The sequence below is a fragment of the Ambystoma mexicanum genome, chromosome 3q, assembly GCF_040938575.1.
Source record: "Ambystoma mexicanum isolate Mex_15411 chromosome 3q, UKY_AmexF1_1, whole genome shotgun sequence".
NCBI lineage: Eukaryota > Metazoa > Chordata > Amphibia > Caudata > Ambystomatidae > Ambystoma > Ambystoma mexicanum.
The window spans coordinates 161,491,555-161,507,379 of NC_090926.1; the positions used below are offsets into that span (position 1 = coordinate 161,491,555).

General features: G+C 44.5%; 1 protein-coding gene across 1 annotated transcript in view; it reads right to left on the bottom strand.

Annotated features, from left to right (window-relative positions):
- BIN2 (bridging integrator 2) overlaps positions 1–15,825 on the bottom strand; it is a 429,928-nt gene that overhangs the window by 67,803 nt on the left and 346,300 nt on the right. Inside the window, exon 8 of the mRNA XM_069653398.1 lies at positions 8,245–8,320. Coding sequence (XP_069509499.1) covers positions 8,245–8,320 — 76 coding nt within the window. The remainder of the gene's footprint in view (positions 1–8,244; positions 8,321–15,825) is intronic.

Here is a 15,825-nt window from a genome sequence, read left to right on the forward strand (position 1 = left end):
TCCAATGGGGACTTCAGCCAGTAATTGAAAGTTTCCACTTGCCATATGTACTTCTTCCTCTGGGGAGAAGGTTAAGGAGGCAGTGTGGACACCTGAAGGTTTACCCTTGCACCTGGGATCCCCTTTCACATGGTCAGTTGACCCACAAGCATAACATTTCCAAATGTTTTGACAACTGAGGGCTTTTGCTGACCTCCCTCTGGTTTGGCACCAGAGGTTTCACTAGCCTGATTCGGTGTCCCTTGTGGCTTACCCTTTTTCTGTTTCGGGCCCTCTTTTGGATTGGAGGTATTAAAATTCTCTTTGCCATCTTTATTTTGCTGCTTCCCATCATCCTTTTTCTGAGTTGCCCCAGAATCCTTGTGAGTAGCCCTGTTGGCAACCCACAAGTCAGCAGCCTTTGCTAATTTATTTGGATCAATTTCCTTAGAGTCAGCCAAGTGCTGTCTCAGCTCAGGAGAGCAGCCATCAAAAATAGATTCTAAAAAAATAGATTTCTCATTCCTTCAAAAGTGTTAACTCTGTAACCCTTTACCCAACCATCTAAGTTCTTCAAACATTCATTCACCCAGGTAGCCCAAGGGGTACCATCCTGCTTTTTGAGGGTCCTAAACCTCGTAAGGTACTAGGAAGGAGTTTTCCCAAATCAAGCTATCAAAGCTAGATTCACATTGTCATACTCCAATATTTCAAGTTCCCCACCTCCATTACATCATCAGTTGCAATCTGGGGGAGCCTAGACAAAAGTCAAGGAATCAACTGAGTCCCTGAAAAACCCTGAATCCTATAGTTATATTCAAAAGCAGCCAACCAATCCAAAATATCAAGTCTCACCTCATACATACCCACAGCTTCATTAGGCATGCAAGGTCTCTTAGGACTGGAGGACCTAGAAGCCTCTGGGAGAAAAAATGTTCAAGAGACAATTTCTTCATTTCAAGAGCATGATGCATTTCCATTCCTCTGAGTTTGATTTCTCGATGTTTCCTTTCAGTTTGCCTTTGGAGCCTTTTAAATTCTAACTCAAGTCTCATTTTTTTAAGAGAGGCAAATTCTGGACTTAGTACTGGACCTAGTAGGGTACCTGTGGCTATAGGTTGAGGGCCTAGAGCAGGTAGAGGTGCAGTGGGGCTCACATCCTGAGACTCCTCTGACTCTTCTGACTCATCAATAACATTAGAGCCAGACTATGAATCATTATCATCCTCATCAACACTATCCACATTTGCTGGGGCTGGGGGGTTGGGTAGGGGTTATAGCTCTAACTCCCAGTCTTTGATGATTCAACAACTTTTCAATCAATTCATTTTTCTTGCCTTTAACAGAGAGAGACCTGACCTTTACACATATCTTTCAGTTGATCTACTGTTAGAATGATCAGGGCTATCTGTTTGAAGTTATCCATATCTGGCATTATAAAACAATTACGTTTCTAGTGGTGCTTAGCCTTGTGAAGGTTGTTTGAACAAAAGTAAGAGCAGCACTCTCAATGTAACAACTATACTTTATCCTCACCGCTTCCACCAGTGTTAGGCAGAATTGCATGCAGTACCCTCTGGGACCACCACATGCAATTAGGATTACAGGTGTAAGCAAAACCAACCTTTGGTATAAGTCTGTACTACACAGTTTGTGGTAGCGAGCTGAGCAGCCAGGCTTATCTCAAGAGGAAATGTGAGCAGTAAATGAAGTTACACAGAGGTCTTCAAATCACAGTGGTTCAAGTAGACACACTCAAGGTTTCTTGGTAAAACACTTATTAATTTATTATATAATCATTTAGAAAAAAGGAGGCAACTTAATATTATACACAAATACACTTCGACACAAAACCAATATGTTTCTGAGTAAATTAGGTTCCCCTGAAATAGGAGCAAAATTGTATTTCAGTCACTTTAAATAGGAGTTCAAAGGCACAAGTTAATAGAATAGATCACAAATACTTTCTTAGGCATTGCAAATAGTTTTAGTTCACTAGAGGACTCGATTCAGTTCAATAGGCCTAGGCCAAAGTCAATGGGCTAGTGTCTTGGATAGGAAAGAGCAGTTCTTGTAGTAAACGGTAAAGTCTTTGCCAAAGTTATCAGAAGTAGGTTGTACGAAAAAGAATCATATGTTGGGTCACAGCTGATTAGGCCTGCAAGTTGGGAAAGTTCCACGAACTTTCACCACGAGAGGCAAGTTCACTCAATAGGGTTGGCACAGTACCTTAAATGAAGAAAAAGATGCAGCTGAAGACGTTGGTTCCTGGCAGTTCCTGCAGATCTCACTGTTCCTGAGCCTCTGTCGTGGGGACAAGAGGGAGAACGTCAGGGGACTCCTGCACTGCACAGGATCGTCGGAAAACACTGACAAAATGGAGTTCCTTCAGTTCCAGTAGCTGTAATTCAAGCACACAAGCTGGTGTCCCTCTCCCTGGTTAATACTAACCAGCTTCGAGAATGGTTTCCAGGTGGCTTACGAGTTGATTGGTCCCACCAACTCAAAGGAAGGAGTCGTCCATGAAGGGGCTTCTCTGTCGAGATGAACTTGGCAATTCGGACCTGCAGCAGGGCTTCACCGGGCACACAAACGGTCCAAGAGTTGCAGCAGCTGTCCTCTTCCAGCTCGTCTTCGGTTCTTTCATTCCAGTGGTCAACTCTGCCTTCCAAGTCCAGAGACTCATCTTTTAAACAGTTTTCTCCCTTTCATTCCAGCCTAGCTGCCACTCACCCAGCAGGGTGGCTGTCCTTGCCGGACAGTCAGCCAGCTAATCACACCATAGTGCATTTGGGTCTCCTAGGAGACTAAGCACAGGGAGTTTCGGGCACCTTCCTCACTTTCTGCCCAACCCAGACACTCAGACGCCAGAAGCGGTCTTTATTCCTGAAGGCTGCCAAAGGCATGCAAACAAAGGGACCAAACCTAGTTTGGCGCGCAGAAACACTAGAAGGACCGTTTCAAAAGAAATGGCGAAAAAAGAAGACCGGGACCTGTTTAAACAAAGGGGCTTAAGGCACCATCTTGAAAAACATGGCTCCTGGGATTTTTAGCTACCGGTGTTCGCGGTCGGGAAAAATCATGGTAGTTCGTTGTAAAACCACTGCCACCGACCATTTCGATAGGAAAGGGTAGCATTTGACTTCTACATGAGTTTTTAGACACAGGGGCTACTATGTAAACCCTCCAGCACTTTATTGTAAGATACTGTGTGCTGGGTCTAAGAATTTAAAAAGACTAGTAAAGTCAATTTAACCTTACATTCTCTGGGAAACGGTAGTTTATCCCATAGATGATATTTAAACCTTTGGGAAGTCTAAAAGACATCCCTGTGTCACTGCACTGACGGTGCTGTGTTACACACATGAAAAGATGATGCCTATGGAGTTATCTAAAACTGCATTATCAACGAACACACATCAAAATACATGAAAGAGTGGGAAAAAAAGGCTCACACTCTTTCCAGGTAAACAAATCAAGTCCTCAAAATCCAGCAAAGTAGGTGGGGGTCTCTAAATTGAAGGGAATTAGCACATTTATGAGAATTCTCCCTAGCAATCACCAGTCTCGGACAAAAACTTCGAAGGGCAGAGAGACAACGATTTAGTTGCATTATATTCTAAACACAGAACAAATATGTTTTTGTCTATTTATTATTTTATTTGGGTAATATAATGGTTTTGGGATTTTTAAATTAGTTGTAACTTTCTTTTGTGTTTGCATACATAATATGTATAAAATTCACTGAGTGACCTTGCTGAAAGGCTCAATGATCGCATTTCTCCAATTGGGAGAAAAATAACGACAGAAAGGGTCAGCCTCCCACCCTAAACAACTACTGCGTAGAAGAAATGGGTGACCTAAAAAGTGCCATTGCTAGCTGGGAGCCACAGTATCCCAGAGGAGCCCAACCTCACCCTGGATTGGCTCTGTTTGCAAGGTACGCAGTTAAAGTTGGAGACCATGCAGAGCAGGGTGCACAAAGAAAGCAAGAACATAGGTACATTGAGCAGACTCAGTAAGTGGAGTGTGTGCAAACTGCCTCACATGCACTGTACCTTTGTGGGCTTTTTCATGCCTTGAAAACGACATAAGACAAGCCAATGCAAAGCTAAGTTGCCCACCTCAATTAAGACTACATCCTGTAGAGCAATACATTAGAACATGGTTATTCTAAACATCTGGAAAGGCAAGGAACATTTATCAGAAAATATATATCGAAAACAATATTACTTTTATCGGAGTGTGCTGACTGGGGACACTACACTAAACCCAGATTGGTGTCAAAATAAGGAATTCTTTTAAGGTTTTGCACGAGAAAGTGGTTTGGCTAGAATGGGTCCACAAACAACTAAATGTCGGAAGAGTATGAATAAGGAAACTAAAAATCAGCTTTCTTAAGCGGGACCCCCACACCCCTCTGAGATGTCTTGGGTGTTTGAAGCTCTCAACCTGGGGCCTGCAAGTCGTCCTTAGTTCATGACAACCAGGAGAGAGGGAATGGTTGAGAGGGGAAAGGGCCTGAAAGAAAGGGAAAACAGTATCATTCAGTTCAAGTCAAAATATAGAAAAGCGTCTCTTACAGAGTGCCATGGACTGGTCTCCGTCCAATCCTTCTGATGGTCTAATCTACAACCCTGGTCTTTGTCTTTGGGGTGTGGGTTTTGCAGAATTGCCAAACACTTGTTAGGTAAGTGCGATGGGCAGTACATAGTATGGACTTGAAGGAAGCGTGAAGAAGTCCTTCAAGAGGCTGAGTGGGTGGTTGTACCTCTTCTTCATGTTGGATCTGGTTGCCACAGGTCTCTGAGTCAAGCTCAGGGAGTTCCCTGCTCCAAGATGTTGGTCTCCAGATGCCCTCTCTCTGGCCCCATTTCATACCTCCTCCCACTGACTTTAGAATCTGCCCTGGACTACCCTGATCCACAAGAACATCCATGATCTCTCCCACCTCATCAGATGTAGTAGTGGTATCTCCCCTTCCAAATGTTTTCTCTCTTCTACTGATTCTAAGGTGCAAACACCTCCTTATCCCACCTGGATGATCGGTCTTCTAATGGTACTTCCCTTCCAACTGTTCTGCTCTCACTCCCCCTTCCCTCCAAATGGTCTCAATGTTCTTTGTGCCTCTTCACCCCTTCTCTCCCTTTGACAACTTCTTTTCCCTTGATCTAAACCTTTTTTTCCAACCTCCTTGATGTATTTCATCCAGGTGCCACTCATCACCTTCTCTCTCCTCTGATGTTCTCTCTCCTTCACTTTCCAACAACCCCCCCTGATGATAACTCTCCCTTGCTCAAACCTCCACCTAAATATCTCTATGTGGCCTCTCTGTCTCTGGCCCTCTCTCTCTGTCTACCTTCTCAACTCTCCCAAAACGATCCCCCTGATGAGAACTCTTTCTTGCTTCAACAAACCCAAGACTTTCTCCTAATCAGGCTCTCCTATCAGTGCTCCTCTCTTTCGACTTGCTCTGCCAAACTCCTGTCTCCAACTCCATCTGGAGCAAATCACACCAGTAAACTGATCTGGCTGCCTTTTCTAGGTAGCCCCTCGCCCCCGTGTCCTTGTGTAGTGCTTAGAGATATTTTGGGCATCTTTGCATCGGGGAGGTGGTGACTCTACTGTGACTCGAATATCCAGGCAGGCAGATAGTCCCTTCTGCCCACGTTTTACTGCTTCATGAGCCAACAAGCTACATCTAGAATACGCAGGATCGTGTGACCTTGCACAGCAAGGTCTTCAGTCCCAGTTTATCCCAAACGGTCTGGATACATGAAAGACCACCCTGTGTTGTCCCAATCTAACGGGTTTTGAGAAAAAGGGAGGCATTGTTAAGGGATATGTGCCTCATTGTAAAGTGTTCTCCTCCACGCAAAACCTGGAAGAGTTTCAAATACAAAGTCGCACACACACACTATACAACCCTCCCAAAAGCCGTGAAGGTGTACTCTCAAAATGGGAGATTTCTTTTCAGCTCTCCCTGGCCTCTCCCCTTTTTAACCAAGCAGTTACTCTTAAGGCATAGTGGAGGGGATTCAGGCAGAGAGTACACACTTCATTGCAGACCTTGCCACCCCAGAAAGTGTCGGGGCACCCAAGACTGGAAACAATCCCCGGTTGGCATTTCCAGGTAGAGGAGTCCCAGGTCATGAAAACTTCAAGGAATGCCAGGACTGAAGGATATCAACCTGCATGGAAAAAATTGCAGCGAAGACAAAATGGCTTCTGCATGGGCGTCATAGGACTGCCAGGGTTAGACATCTTCCTAGCACATGAACAAGTGACTAAAACATCAAACGAAAGAAACATGAAAGGGATATCCTCTAGGTTCATGGCAGCTGAATCGGGGAAACAGACAAACAAGATTATGGGTGAATTGTCATGTGCTTCATAACGGGGTCAGTGGGAAGGGCTAGCATTTGTATAATGCTGAAAAGGCAAGTGCAGTTGCCTGTTTCCAGGACATAACTAAACCACAAAGGAGAAGAGCTGTGACAAGGAAGGGAGATGATGTGGTAATGTAGAGTAAAGTGGAGAAAGAAAACAAGACAGCCAGGAGGGAAAGGAAATTGAAACACCGGGGCGGAGAGGTAGTGAGTTCTGGTGTACATGCTTGGGGTACATTTCAAATGATACAGTTACATAGGCTTCAGTGATGGCCATAAAAAGACAAGGCCGGCATTTTATAAGAAAAAATAGAGCCTAGTCAGGAAAACAACTAACTTAATGTCTATCAATGGGTTACATTCAGAGATCTGCAGATCAGTGAGACTGAGCTACACAAGTGACCTTGCAGTCCAATCTCCTGGGTAAATCTCGGGTTTCGCCAATCTGCGATCTGTTCACCATTCTGATTCCTAAAGTTGGCAAATCCCAGCCTCTGAGTCAGGCCTATTTGGTGTTGGACCCCTCTCTACCACTCAGACAGGTCCCCTACTATTATTCTGCCGGAAATTGAAGGCCTTTTTGTTTTAACTGGTTTGTTTTTATTGCTATTGTAATCTGTAGTTTTCATTGTTAGTCTGATTTGTGGATTTATCTCAATGTACAGCACCCCATGAGCACCCGGGCAAGGTATGCGCTTAAATAAAACACCAAATACATACGTACATTAGAAAACAATCTACAAAAAGTCTATTAACGTTTTTAAAAAAATGTTTTAATCTGCAGTGGGTTAGGTACATATTTTAAACACGTTATATTTTAAAAATGATTAAGAGTTTGAATACGGATTCACATGCGACTAGCTTCAGACAAGTATTTGACAATCACAACAAAAAAGTCACTTAACAAACATGCACACGTATTTACAGCACCATGCTGAGGGCAGGGATGGACCGGCAACCAACAGAGACCTTGGAAATAACTTTCAAAATGGCCCCATATTACACATGTTCAGCAAGCCCAGGCATTGTCCCATGAGAACATTTGAAAATAAAATAGGTAACCGCACAAAAAAGGCCAAAGGTGCAGAGGCCTACCAGGAAACCTCCAGAGTTCCCTATAGACCCCTCCACCCCTGCTTGAGGGGACACTCATTTTCAGCGTATACGCCATTTAACACATGGGGCTGATTTACTTACCTAGATAAGTGACTTAAGCAAGACTACATTTACTAAACTCAAACAAAATAGCATAAGCAGAACTTAAGCCATTTTTGTGTAATTTGAGTTTAGTAAATCAGCCCAATAAATATATATATATATATATATATATATATATATATATATATATATATATATATATATATATATATATATATATATATATGGGGCTGATAGACTAAGCAAAAAAATGGCGTAAGTAAAACAAAATTTACTATGCTAAAAAAATAGGATAAGTAAAACTTACACTAAGAGTGCTAAGCGTCCACTACGGTGGTGATAGTGCGCGGTACAGATGTCCTTTAACATTAACATTAACTAAAAGATGACTTAAGTTCTTACTTGCGCCACTTATTTAGCTTAGTAAATCAGGCCCACATATCGTTGGGTAAATAAAACAAAGATTAATATGCCAATAACTAACTTTAAGGAGGCATATTGTTTAATTGATCCTGTTATAAATGTGAGTTCTTCACATGATTGTGACCAGGGAATATGTTCACAGGGTCAGTAACTCCTACAGAGTTCAGGGGATCTAGGATTCGAATCCATCCACCAAGCAAGGGGTTCAGATGGTGGCTCTGTGTTTTCATTGGGCAAGTAGCCCGATTCGTGCTTACCTACCCCTCATGAGTAAATATAAAGGAAAGACTCTCACCTGACTCATTTCTTTATAGAAGATATCCCTTAAATTCGATATGTTCTGAAAGATGGTCACGTAGCATCCAATGCGACTGCAAAGAGAAACAACAATTCTGGAAGTCAACTTAAATGACTGAAGAAGAAAAAAGAAGCAAGGGGCTGAAGTATGTCAAGGAACAATCATACCCTGTTGCAAATTCGCGCCCAAATCATGACTTTGCTCTTTAAACGCAGCCACTGCTTCCTTGTCACTAGGATCTGAAATGCAATGCGACACAGCTGCCCACTGGCTACATTACTGTAAATAACTGTCTGCAGCGTTAGTAGAGCTGAGTCCGAATCCTGGCTTCCCCACAAGAGCAAATTGTGTGCATCTCAGAAAACACCCCTCTCTACAAGAGTTTGCTGATCTCCCAGCAAATTGGAGCCTTTCAAATCTGAAAGTTCTTAAAAGCTGGAGATTTGATGAAGCCTGAAAGCAGGGGCGACATGTGACTTAATGGGGATAGAGGGAAGTGGCCTGCCATGCGTTGTGGAGTAGTCACAACAGGCCTAGTCAAACAGCCAAGAGCTTCCACAGCTGCAGAGAACATCTGAAGGAGAGCTCCAGGACCAGCCATTGTAGTAGTCAGTCAGAAATGCTTTCTTCAAACACATTTATCCATTGCAGTAGGATACATGTTATCCCGCTTGCAATGCAGCCGGACTATGCCGAATGGGTCACACCTGGGTGTTTTCTTTCCCCAGCCCTGCATTGTCCTTGTGGCTAGTTTGCAGGGATACTGAAGGAGATTTTAGTTTCGGGGCACCCTGTGCGTCACCGCACCAATGGCCTGCCACGAGTGTACACATCCTGGCGTTCATGCCGCAGGAACCAGGCCTCATGAGAGTTTCTGCTTCCTGGCAGTGCGGGGGACAGGTCATCGTGAAGAGCAGTACCAGTGCAGAGTTCTAATGCAGAGGTTGGAGTAGGTAAGTGAAAAAATATGTGCATGTGTCTATATGTATGTGTGTGCATGTTTCTAATGCGAATGCCGTGTGTACGCGGACAAGGGAATGGGGACAGTGATTATGGGAGATGGAGTTTGTGGGGGATCAGAGGGTGGCACCTGAAGGACAAAGCATTACGGAGTAATACCGACCCATACTGGCAAAGCTAGGACGTGAATGTATTCTAACAGTGGCATTATTGGGCACAGCCAACAAGTTTTCTTACAGTGGCAGGTACTGGCTCTACAGAGCAGGGGCCGCATGAATGTTCTTACAGTGGCACATAATACTGGGCACAGGGAGCACACATGCTCTTTCAGTGGCAAATAGTGGCAATACAGGGCGCAGCCAAAATGAGTGTCTTCTTAGATTGTCAGTACTGTCAAATAGTTCATGCACAGGCATCATGACCTTTGCTTTACAGCGATAATGCTGGCATATATTGTGTGCACAGGCATCACGAAAGTGCAATGGAAATGCTGTTTTGTAATGTTGGTGACCTGGCATCAATTGGACTTCTTCAAGCTCAGGACTACAGAACAGATTGCAAATTGCACAGCTTTTTACCCAATTCTTCACATGGTTTGCTGTAAAACCCCTGCATTTAACCCAATGTTTAAAAAATGTCTTGGTGATGGGAAAACAAGCAGATCTCGGTTCACTTGGGGTCCCTCAATAAGCTCAGTTGCTTATGCACTTTAATGAAAAGTATTTATCTCCCCCCGTCAAAATATTTACTAGTTGCCACTGCCTGAAATCCCCACCCAGTATGCAGTGGACACTGCGTAGTGACGCAAGGTGGGCCTTTTCTAACCGCGGCATAACAAGGAGCCCATCACTGCGCTCAACGTGCTCTTGTGAATCCTCAAGCTACTTTGCTGTGACCAGGAAAATGAGCAGACTTGTTCACTTGCTGCAGGTTGGATTTGTGTCAATGCGGGCAGCAGAGGAAAACACTGGACCTGAATCAGTAGCATGTGCACCTGGTTACAGGTTTGTGCCAAACCACTTAGTCACAAATGTCAGATGAAGAGTACACCAGCAAGTCACAATACCTCTGCCAGGTCAATATGCAATGTTCAGAGCAATAGCAGATAACTTGAGGGGAGCTCCTACATAACACAGTGGCCATCTTGGAGTGGAGCATTTTCATTACTTTCTTAGTGGCATGATTGGAATAGCGTTTAACGCAAAAGAAAGGCAGTTTCCTCCTTTCAATGGTTTGTAGTTTGAACCGAACATCACTTACTTGGTGGACATATTGAAGTGGTATTCAATGCTGCAAGATCTTAGCAGGCATCTCGTCATTTATTTATTTTATTAATTTATTGTTTGCTTGTTAGGCGCTGATACAGGAAGTAAATACTGTTTCAAAGCACCCACAGGGAGGAGACAAGGTGATGTGAAAATTAAAATGCATAACAAATATTAAACACAGTGGGGGGGGAGGACAAACCTACTATGCCTTGTGAGTGTTCAGAACGTGCAAGTGCAGAAGGGAGGGGGAATGGGATAAGTGCTTGGGTGCTCATGAGGGAGCAACAGGTTAAGTGCAATGAAATGTCAGTGTGAGTCTCCATGGTGAAGGGTGAGCTGAGGCAAGTGCTGAGGATAGACAGAAGCCTGGGGGCGATTCCGTGTGGAAGGTCAGGACCCCAGAGATGTATAAGGGCCCTGAACACCAAACAAGCAACTGTGAGATTAGCAGAGGGGAGAGGGGGAAGGAGGAGGTAAAGAGGAAAGTCTTGAGGAGTACCCAGCTGAGGAAACCAATTGACCTCCTGCCCTCTGTTTAGCGAAACGCTTTACACACAAAGAGTTGGTGCCAGAGGAGCACAGAGGTCTGGGAGGTTGGAGAGGGGTGGGGGGCTATGACAGAGTTTCAGATATTGTGGTCCCCAGCCCCAGACAGCCTTGTGGATGATACAGAGGGATTTTAATTTAATCTGTGAAGCAACCGGGAGCCAGTGAAGACTTTTTAGGGCAGGAGAGATGCGGTCTCAGGACTTGAGGCCAAGGATAAATCTTGCTGCCCTATTCTGGATTAGTTGGAGGGGTCGCAGTGGGGAAGAAGGTAGATTCAGGAGAATATTGCCATAGTCAAGCCTAGAGAGAACCAGGGCTCGGGTAACACTGAGCTTCTGAGCGAAGGTGAGAAAAGGTAGAATTCCTTTGAGAAGCAAGAGCTGAAAGTGGGACTTCTTGGCAATGTCCTGAGTGTGAGGGAGGAAGGAGAGAGAGGAGTCGAAGATGACTCCAAGGATTCTGGCTTCAGATGAAGGAGCAGGGGGAGAGCCCATAGGGGGAGGCCAGAGTGAAGGGAATGAATCGGGAGTAGGGGTCCCAATGGGAAGGATCTCTGTTTTGCTGGCATTGAGGCAGAGGTCATTGGAAGTGCACCAGGCCTGGATGGCTGAGAGGCAGTCAGGGATGATGGAAGGTGCAACAGGGTCAGCAGGAGGTTTGATGAAAAGTTGTGGGTCATCAGCATAACCCTGGAAGTTGGGGGAGAAGGAGGAGATGAGGAGTGCCAGCTGAGAGAGGTAGATCTTAAAGCACCAAGGCGAGAGGATAGAGCACTGGGGAACGTCACAGGTAGAGAAGGAAGTAGGAGAGGAGAAGGTGCCCATGATGACTTGGGAGGAGCCAGTCCAGTGCCCGCTCAGAGAAACCAAGGGTGTTGTGGAGCCTTTGTATGAGGATTCATTGGTTGACGGGGTCAAATGCAGAGTCGTTGTTTCAAAGTCCACAAACTTTGGTTTGGAGAAATTCCGGAACTCGGTTTGAAGAGTTTGGAAACATCCAAATCCAACCCAGGAGTTTGAAAATGTCACAAATTCTTCACAACATTTGGAAAAGGCTGTGAAAGTGGTACTTGTGTGCAGTCACTCACAGTGTCCGTACTGCTTTGTTGTTACACTTTGGGTGCATTATCTACCTTAACATCATGCATCACTGGAAGCAGAATTGCTACTGCTGTGGTCCAGCAGGAGAACATCCCTACACTTACCTAGTGCTTCTCAGCTACAGCGTGATCACTCTAAGTGAGCTCTGGCGCATGGGTCAGGAATGTCACTGGAGTGAGGCTCCTTCTACGATGCGGCCAACAGTTGCTTTTCAAATGGTGAAGCACGACCATTGGGCCCTAGGTGAACTGAGTAGCTATGACCATATCAATGATGTCAGTGAAGAATCTAGAGCCCACCATATACCTTCAGAGGAAGGTAGCTGGGCCAAAGGTCAGGCTTTTGATCAAGCTTTTTCTTGCAGCAGCAAAATGTGAGAATCACAAGGCTCTTAGGGAGTGGGTATCATTCTGGGATCGGCTGTATTTGCAGCAGCAATACCGCTTAACTTCGATACCTGTACCACCACTTGGTCTGGTGGTTTACCACCAGCTTATGAGTGGTGTAATGGTAGAATTTGTGCCCATTCATTGAGGGGGTGTTTAGTGGAATGATCACAGAGCGAGATTCCACCTGCGGAAAAGCAGAAGAGATAGCTTCAGCCCAACTCAACGTTTAGCTTGGCAGCGTGGAAAAGTGGCGGTAACGGAATTACCTCCATTTATCGCTGCACTGCAAACTCTGAATGGGAGCCATTATGTTCATATTTTGACCCCAAAGTCTAGTACAGACTCTGTGATGTACGCTTTCATTCTGGCTTGAAGAGCTCAAGAGGAGTCAATGTACACAGGTGTGGCCAGCTTGAGAAGACTAAAGGGCCCTGCATGATGTTGATGTTGAAGGGTGCAAGTCGGATTTCTGTCCATGCGGGCAGCAGCACAAAAAAACCCTTAATTAATGGATCTGAATTAAATGACACGCTTGAATTCATGGACAGCGTCACAGGCCTCAGGCATTCAAGCAGTGTAGGCTAGAAAGTCAAGCTCATTAACCAAAGAAGGTAAACCTACATGGCAAGCCTGTGAGGAGAGTGTGCCAGGCCAAACAAGGGCCCCAGAGGAGCAACGCCGAAGACAAAGGTGGTGCCCGTGTGTCCAAGATGGCCTCACACAGGGGCCTGCCCAGCAATGACACAATGGGAGCGTGCCCGTCGGACAGAGAGAAAACCACTTTTAGGCACCAGGCACCTGAAAGACCCAGAGAAAAGCACAATCGTCTCGAGCTGCTGAACACAGGGAAAACTCGCTATAAGCGGCTCACCATCACCCTCATCATTGGCTGATCCTGTGACTCATGACAGTGCAGACCAATCATTCTGTGTCATGTGGGGGGGGGGCGGGGGGGGGCAGTGACAGAAAGCAATGCCTGGCTGCTGACCTTCTTATACAAAGTAACTTAGCCAAGTGTGCCCCTGGCAGCAGCACATTGCTCCATGGTATGTGTATGGGCGAATACAACAAAAGGAAACCCAACCTGAAATGGAAGCAGGCAATGTCCAAGTATCAGGGGGCTTCATCAGAGCTGTTTTTGTGGTACTGTAACGTGTAGCTGAAGACAACTACAGCCAAAGACTGGGACTGGTGTCCATGAGCTATAGCATTGACTCGTGTCTATATTTAATGGAGCAGGAGCAGCACAGGCGCTCAGCCCCAGGGACTTGCCCATGACACAGTATTGCTAAGCCTTCTGAAAGCAGTTTGCTTGTGCATGTGATAACTCAGGTTTAGAGCAGAATACTCCTAGCGAGTTCTATCTTGAAGCCAAGCTATCACATGCATGAACAACCCACGTTTCAACGAGCATGCATTTTCACTAGGCTTGGTATAGAAAATAAATACGGAAACAACCGAAACTTTACATACTGGTGCATCTTTCCAAACTGGTATATATGTCCTGTAATTTACATAGATTTTTTTCTTAGGGTGACTAGTGTGACCAATCAAAAATGCAGAGCCCAACTTCCATAATTCACTCAAAAGGGTTTCTTACCGAATCTCTATAAGACATGTTTCTAATTTAATATTGTGGACATTCTTATGTTCCCATAATGCTGTTTGTTTTTATGCAAATCAACAGGATTGTGTTCTATGAAACGATACTTTATGTGTGACCTGACCTGGTGCCACTCCCCGTGGCCGCGCCCCCTCCTCCTCACATCCCCCCACCCCCCGGCAAGGATAAGAAGGTTGCCCCTGTTCATTTTTTTTCATATCCAGCACTGAGCAAGAGAAGGAAACGGAGGTATGCTCAGCCATCAATTTCTGGGAGAAAGGCCATTGTGCAGAGTTTGTGTTTGTGGCCCTTCTCTGAATATACTGAGTTTCGCTGAATAAGAAAAAAAACGCAGGTGGAAGACAATGATGTTTGTGTATTCAGGCAGGGGACTGCTACTTCTCTGAAAAGTGTGGGCTCTATTTGTTGTGCCATCATGGTGTCTTGGAGGTAATGGGTCTGTAAATCGCTGGAAAAATACGTTTCTAAATAAATCATTAAACTTTAATTTCGCTTTTAAAAATAATGATTAAGCAGTTTTATCAACCTTAATCTCGCCCCACATATTGTTTCTTTGTCATGCTGTGCCATCTAGTGGTCTTGTGCGTCATAACATACCAGTCAAGCAATATGTAGCATGTTATTTCTCAACCATATTATTAATAAAGTTTTGCATGCATATTCATTTTTTATTTATGGCAGGGGCACCCCTAAAATTACCTTATTGCCCCTTTTCCCTCCTCCAGACCCACCGACCCTGTACCTTTACTTTAGAAAGGTATCCAGTAGGGGTGTACAGAACAGTAGATTAGTATTCAGCCGAATACCGAATAGTTGGACAAGTATTTGGCCAAAGCTGAATGCGGAGCCGAATAGTTGTCTTTTTAATAAAGTTATGTAGCCAACAAAAACACTTTGTGCACTAAATCACACTTGTTCACCCATTCTTTATTGCATTTCTTTTCTTGGTTGTCTACGGAAGATGTTTGTGTACAACAGGAAAGGGATATATTATCAGAAAAGTTTGTATTTTTGTGTATTCATAGGTGTCGCTTGGTGGGCAGGGCCCAAGTAACTAAGACTAGCCCAGCAGTATGGTATGCATGTATGCAATCACTGTGATGGGAGACTGGCACGTGTATACTTGTACTTTTAAATGTTCCTTTTGGGCCTGCCCATCTTTAGCCTTCTTGCTCCAGCAAGGCACTGAAACACAAAAAGAGTGATTACATCAATCAGCCCCCTGCTGACTGTGGATGTGCTGCTGAATACAAACCTGTGCTATGCTAAAGCCATGCTTACTATCCGTGGAACTGAGTCGGGATGAGGCAGTTGAAAAATGTTTTTTCCTTAACAGATAGTATTTTTCTTTCACTTTTGGATGGGCTGTGTTTGTGGTGCTTTGGGGCATGGTAAAAGACACCAGAATAGGGAATGCCGAGTCCTCCATCATTCTCGGCTGAGCCTATAGGGAAGAGACAGCGCTGATTTTCAGTTTGTTAATTGGCATGTGCATGTTTATTGTGCTTATTTGTTTCAGTTGTACATCTATTTGGTCCAATGTTTCAACATTTTAAACGTGTATCTTATTGTCTTTTTATACAAAAATACCTCTTTTTTTAATTTCTAATGTTGGGAGGAATAGGTCTGCTGCTACAAACTGGCACATTTTGGTGAAAAAAATATAGCCTTGTTCTTTAGTAACATCT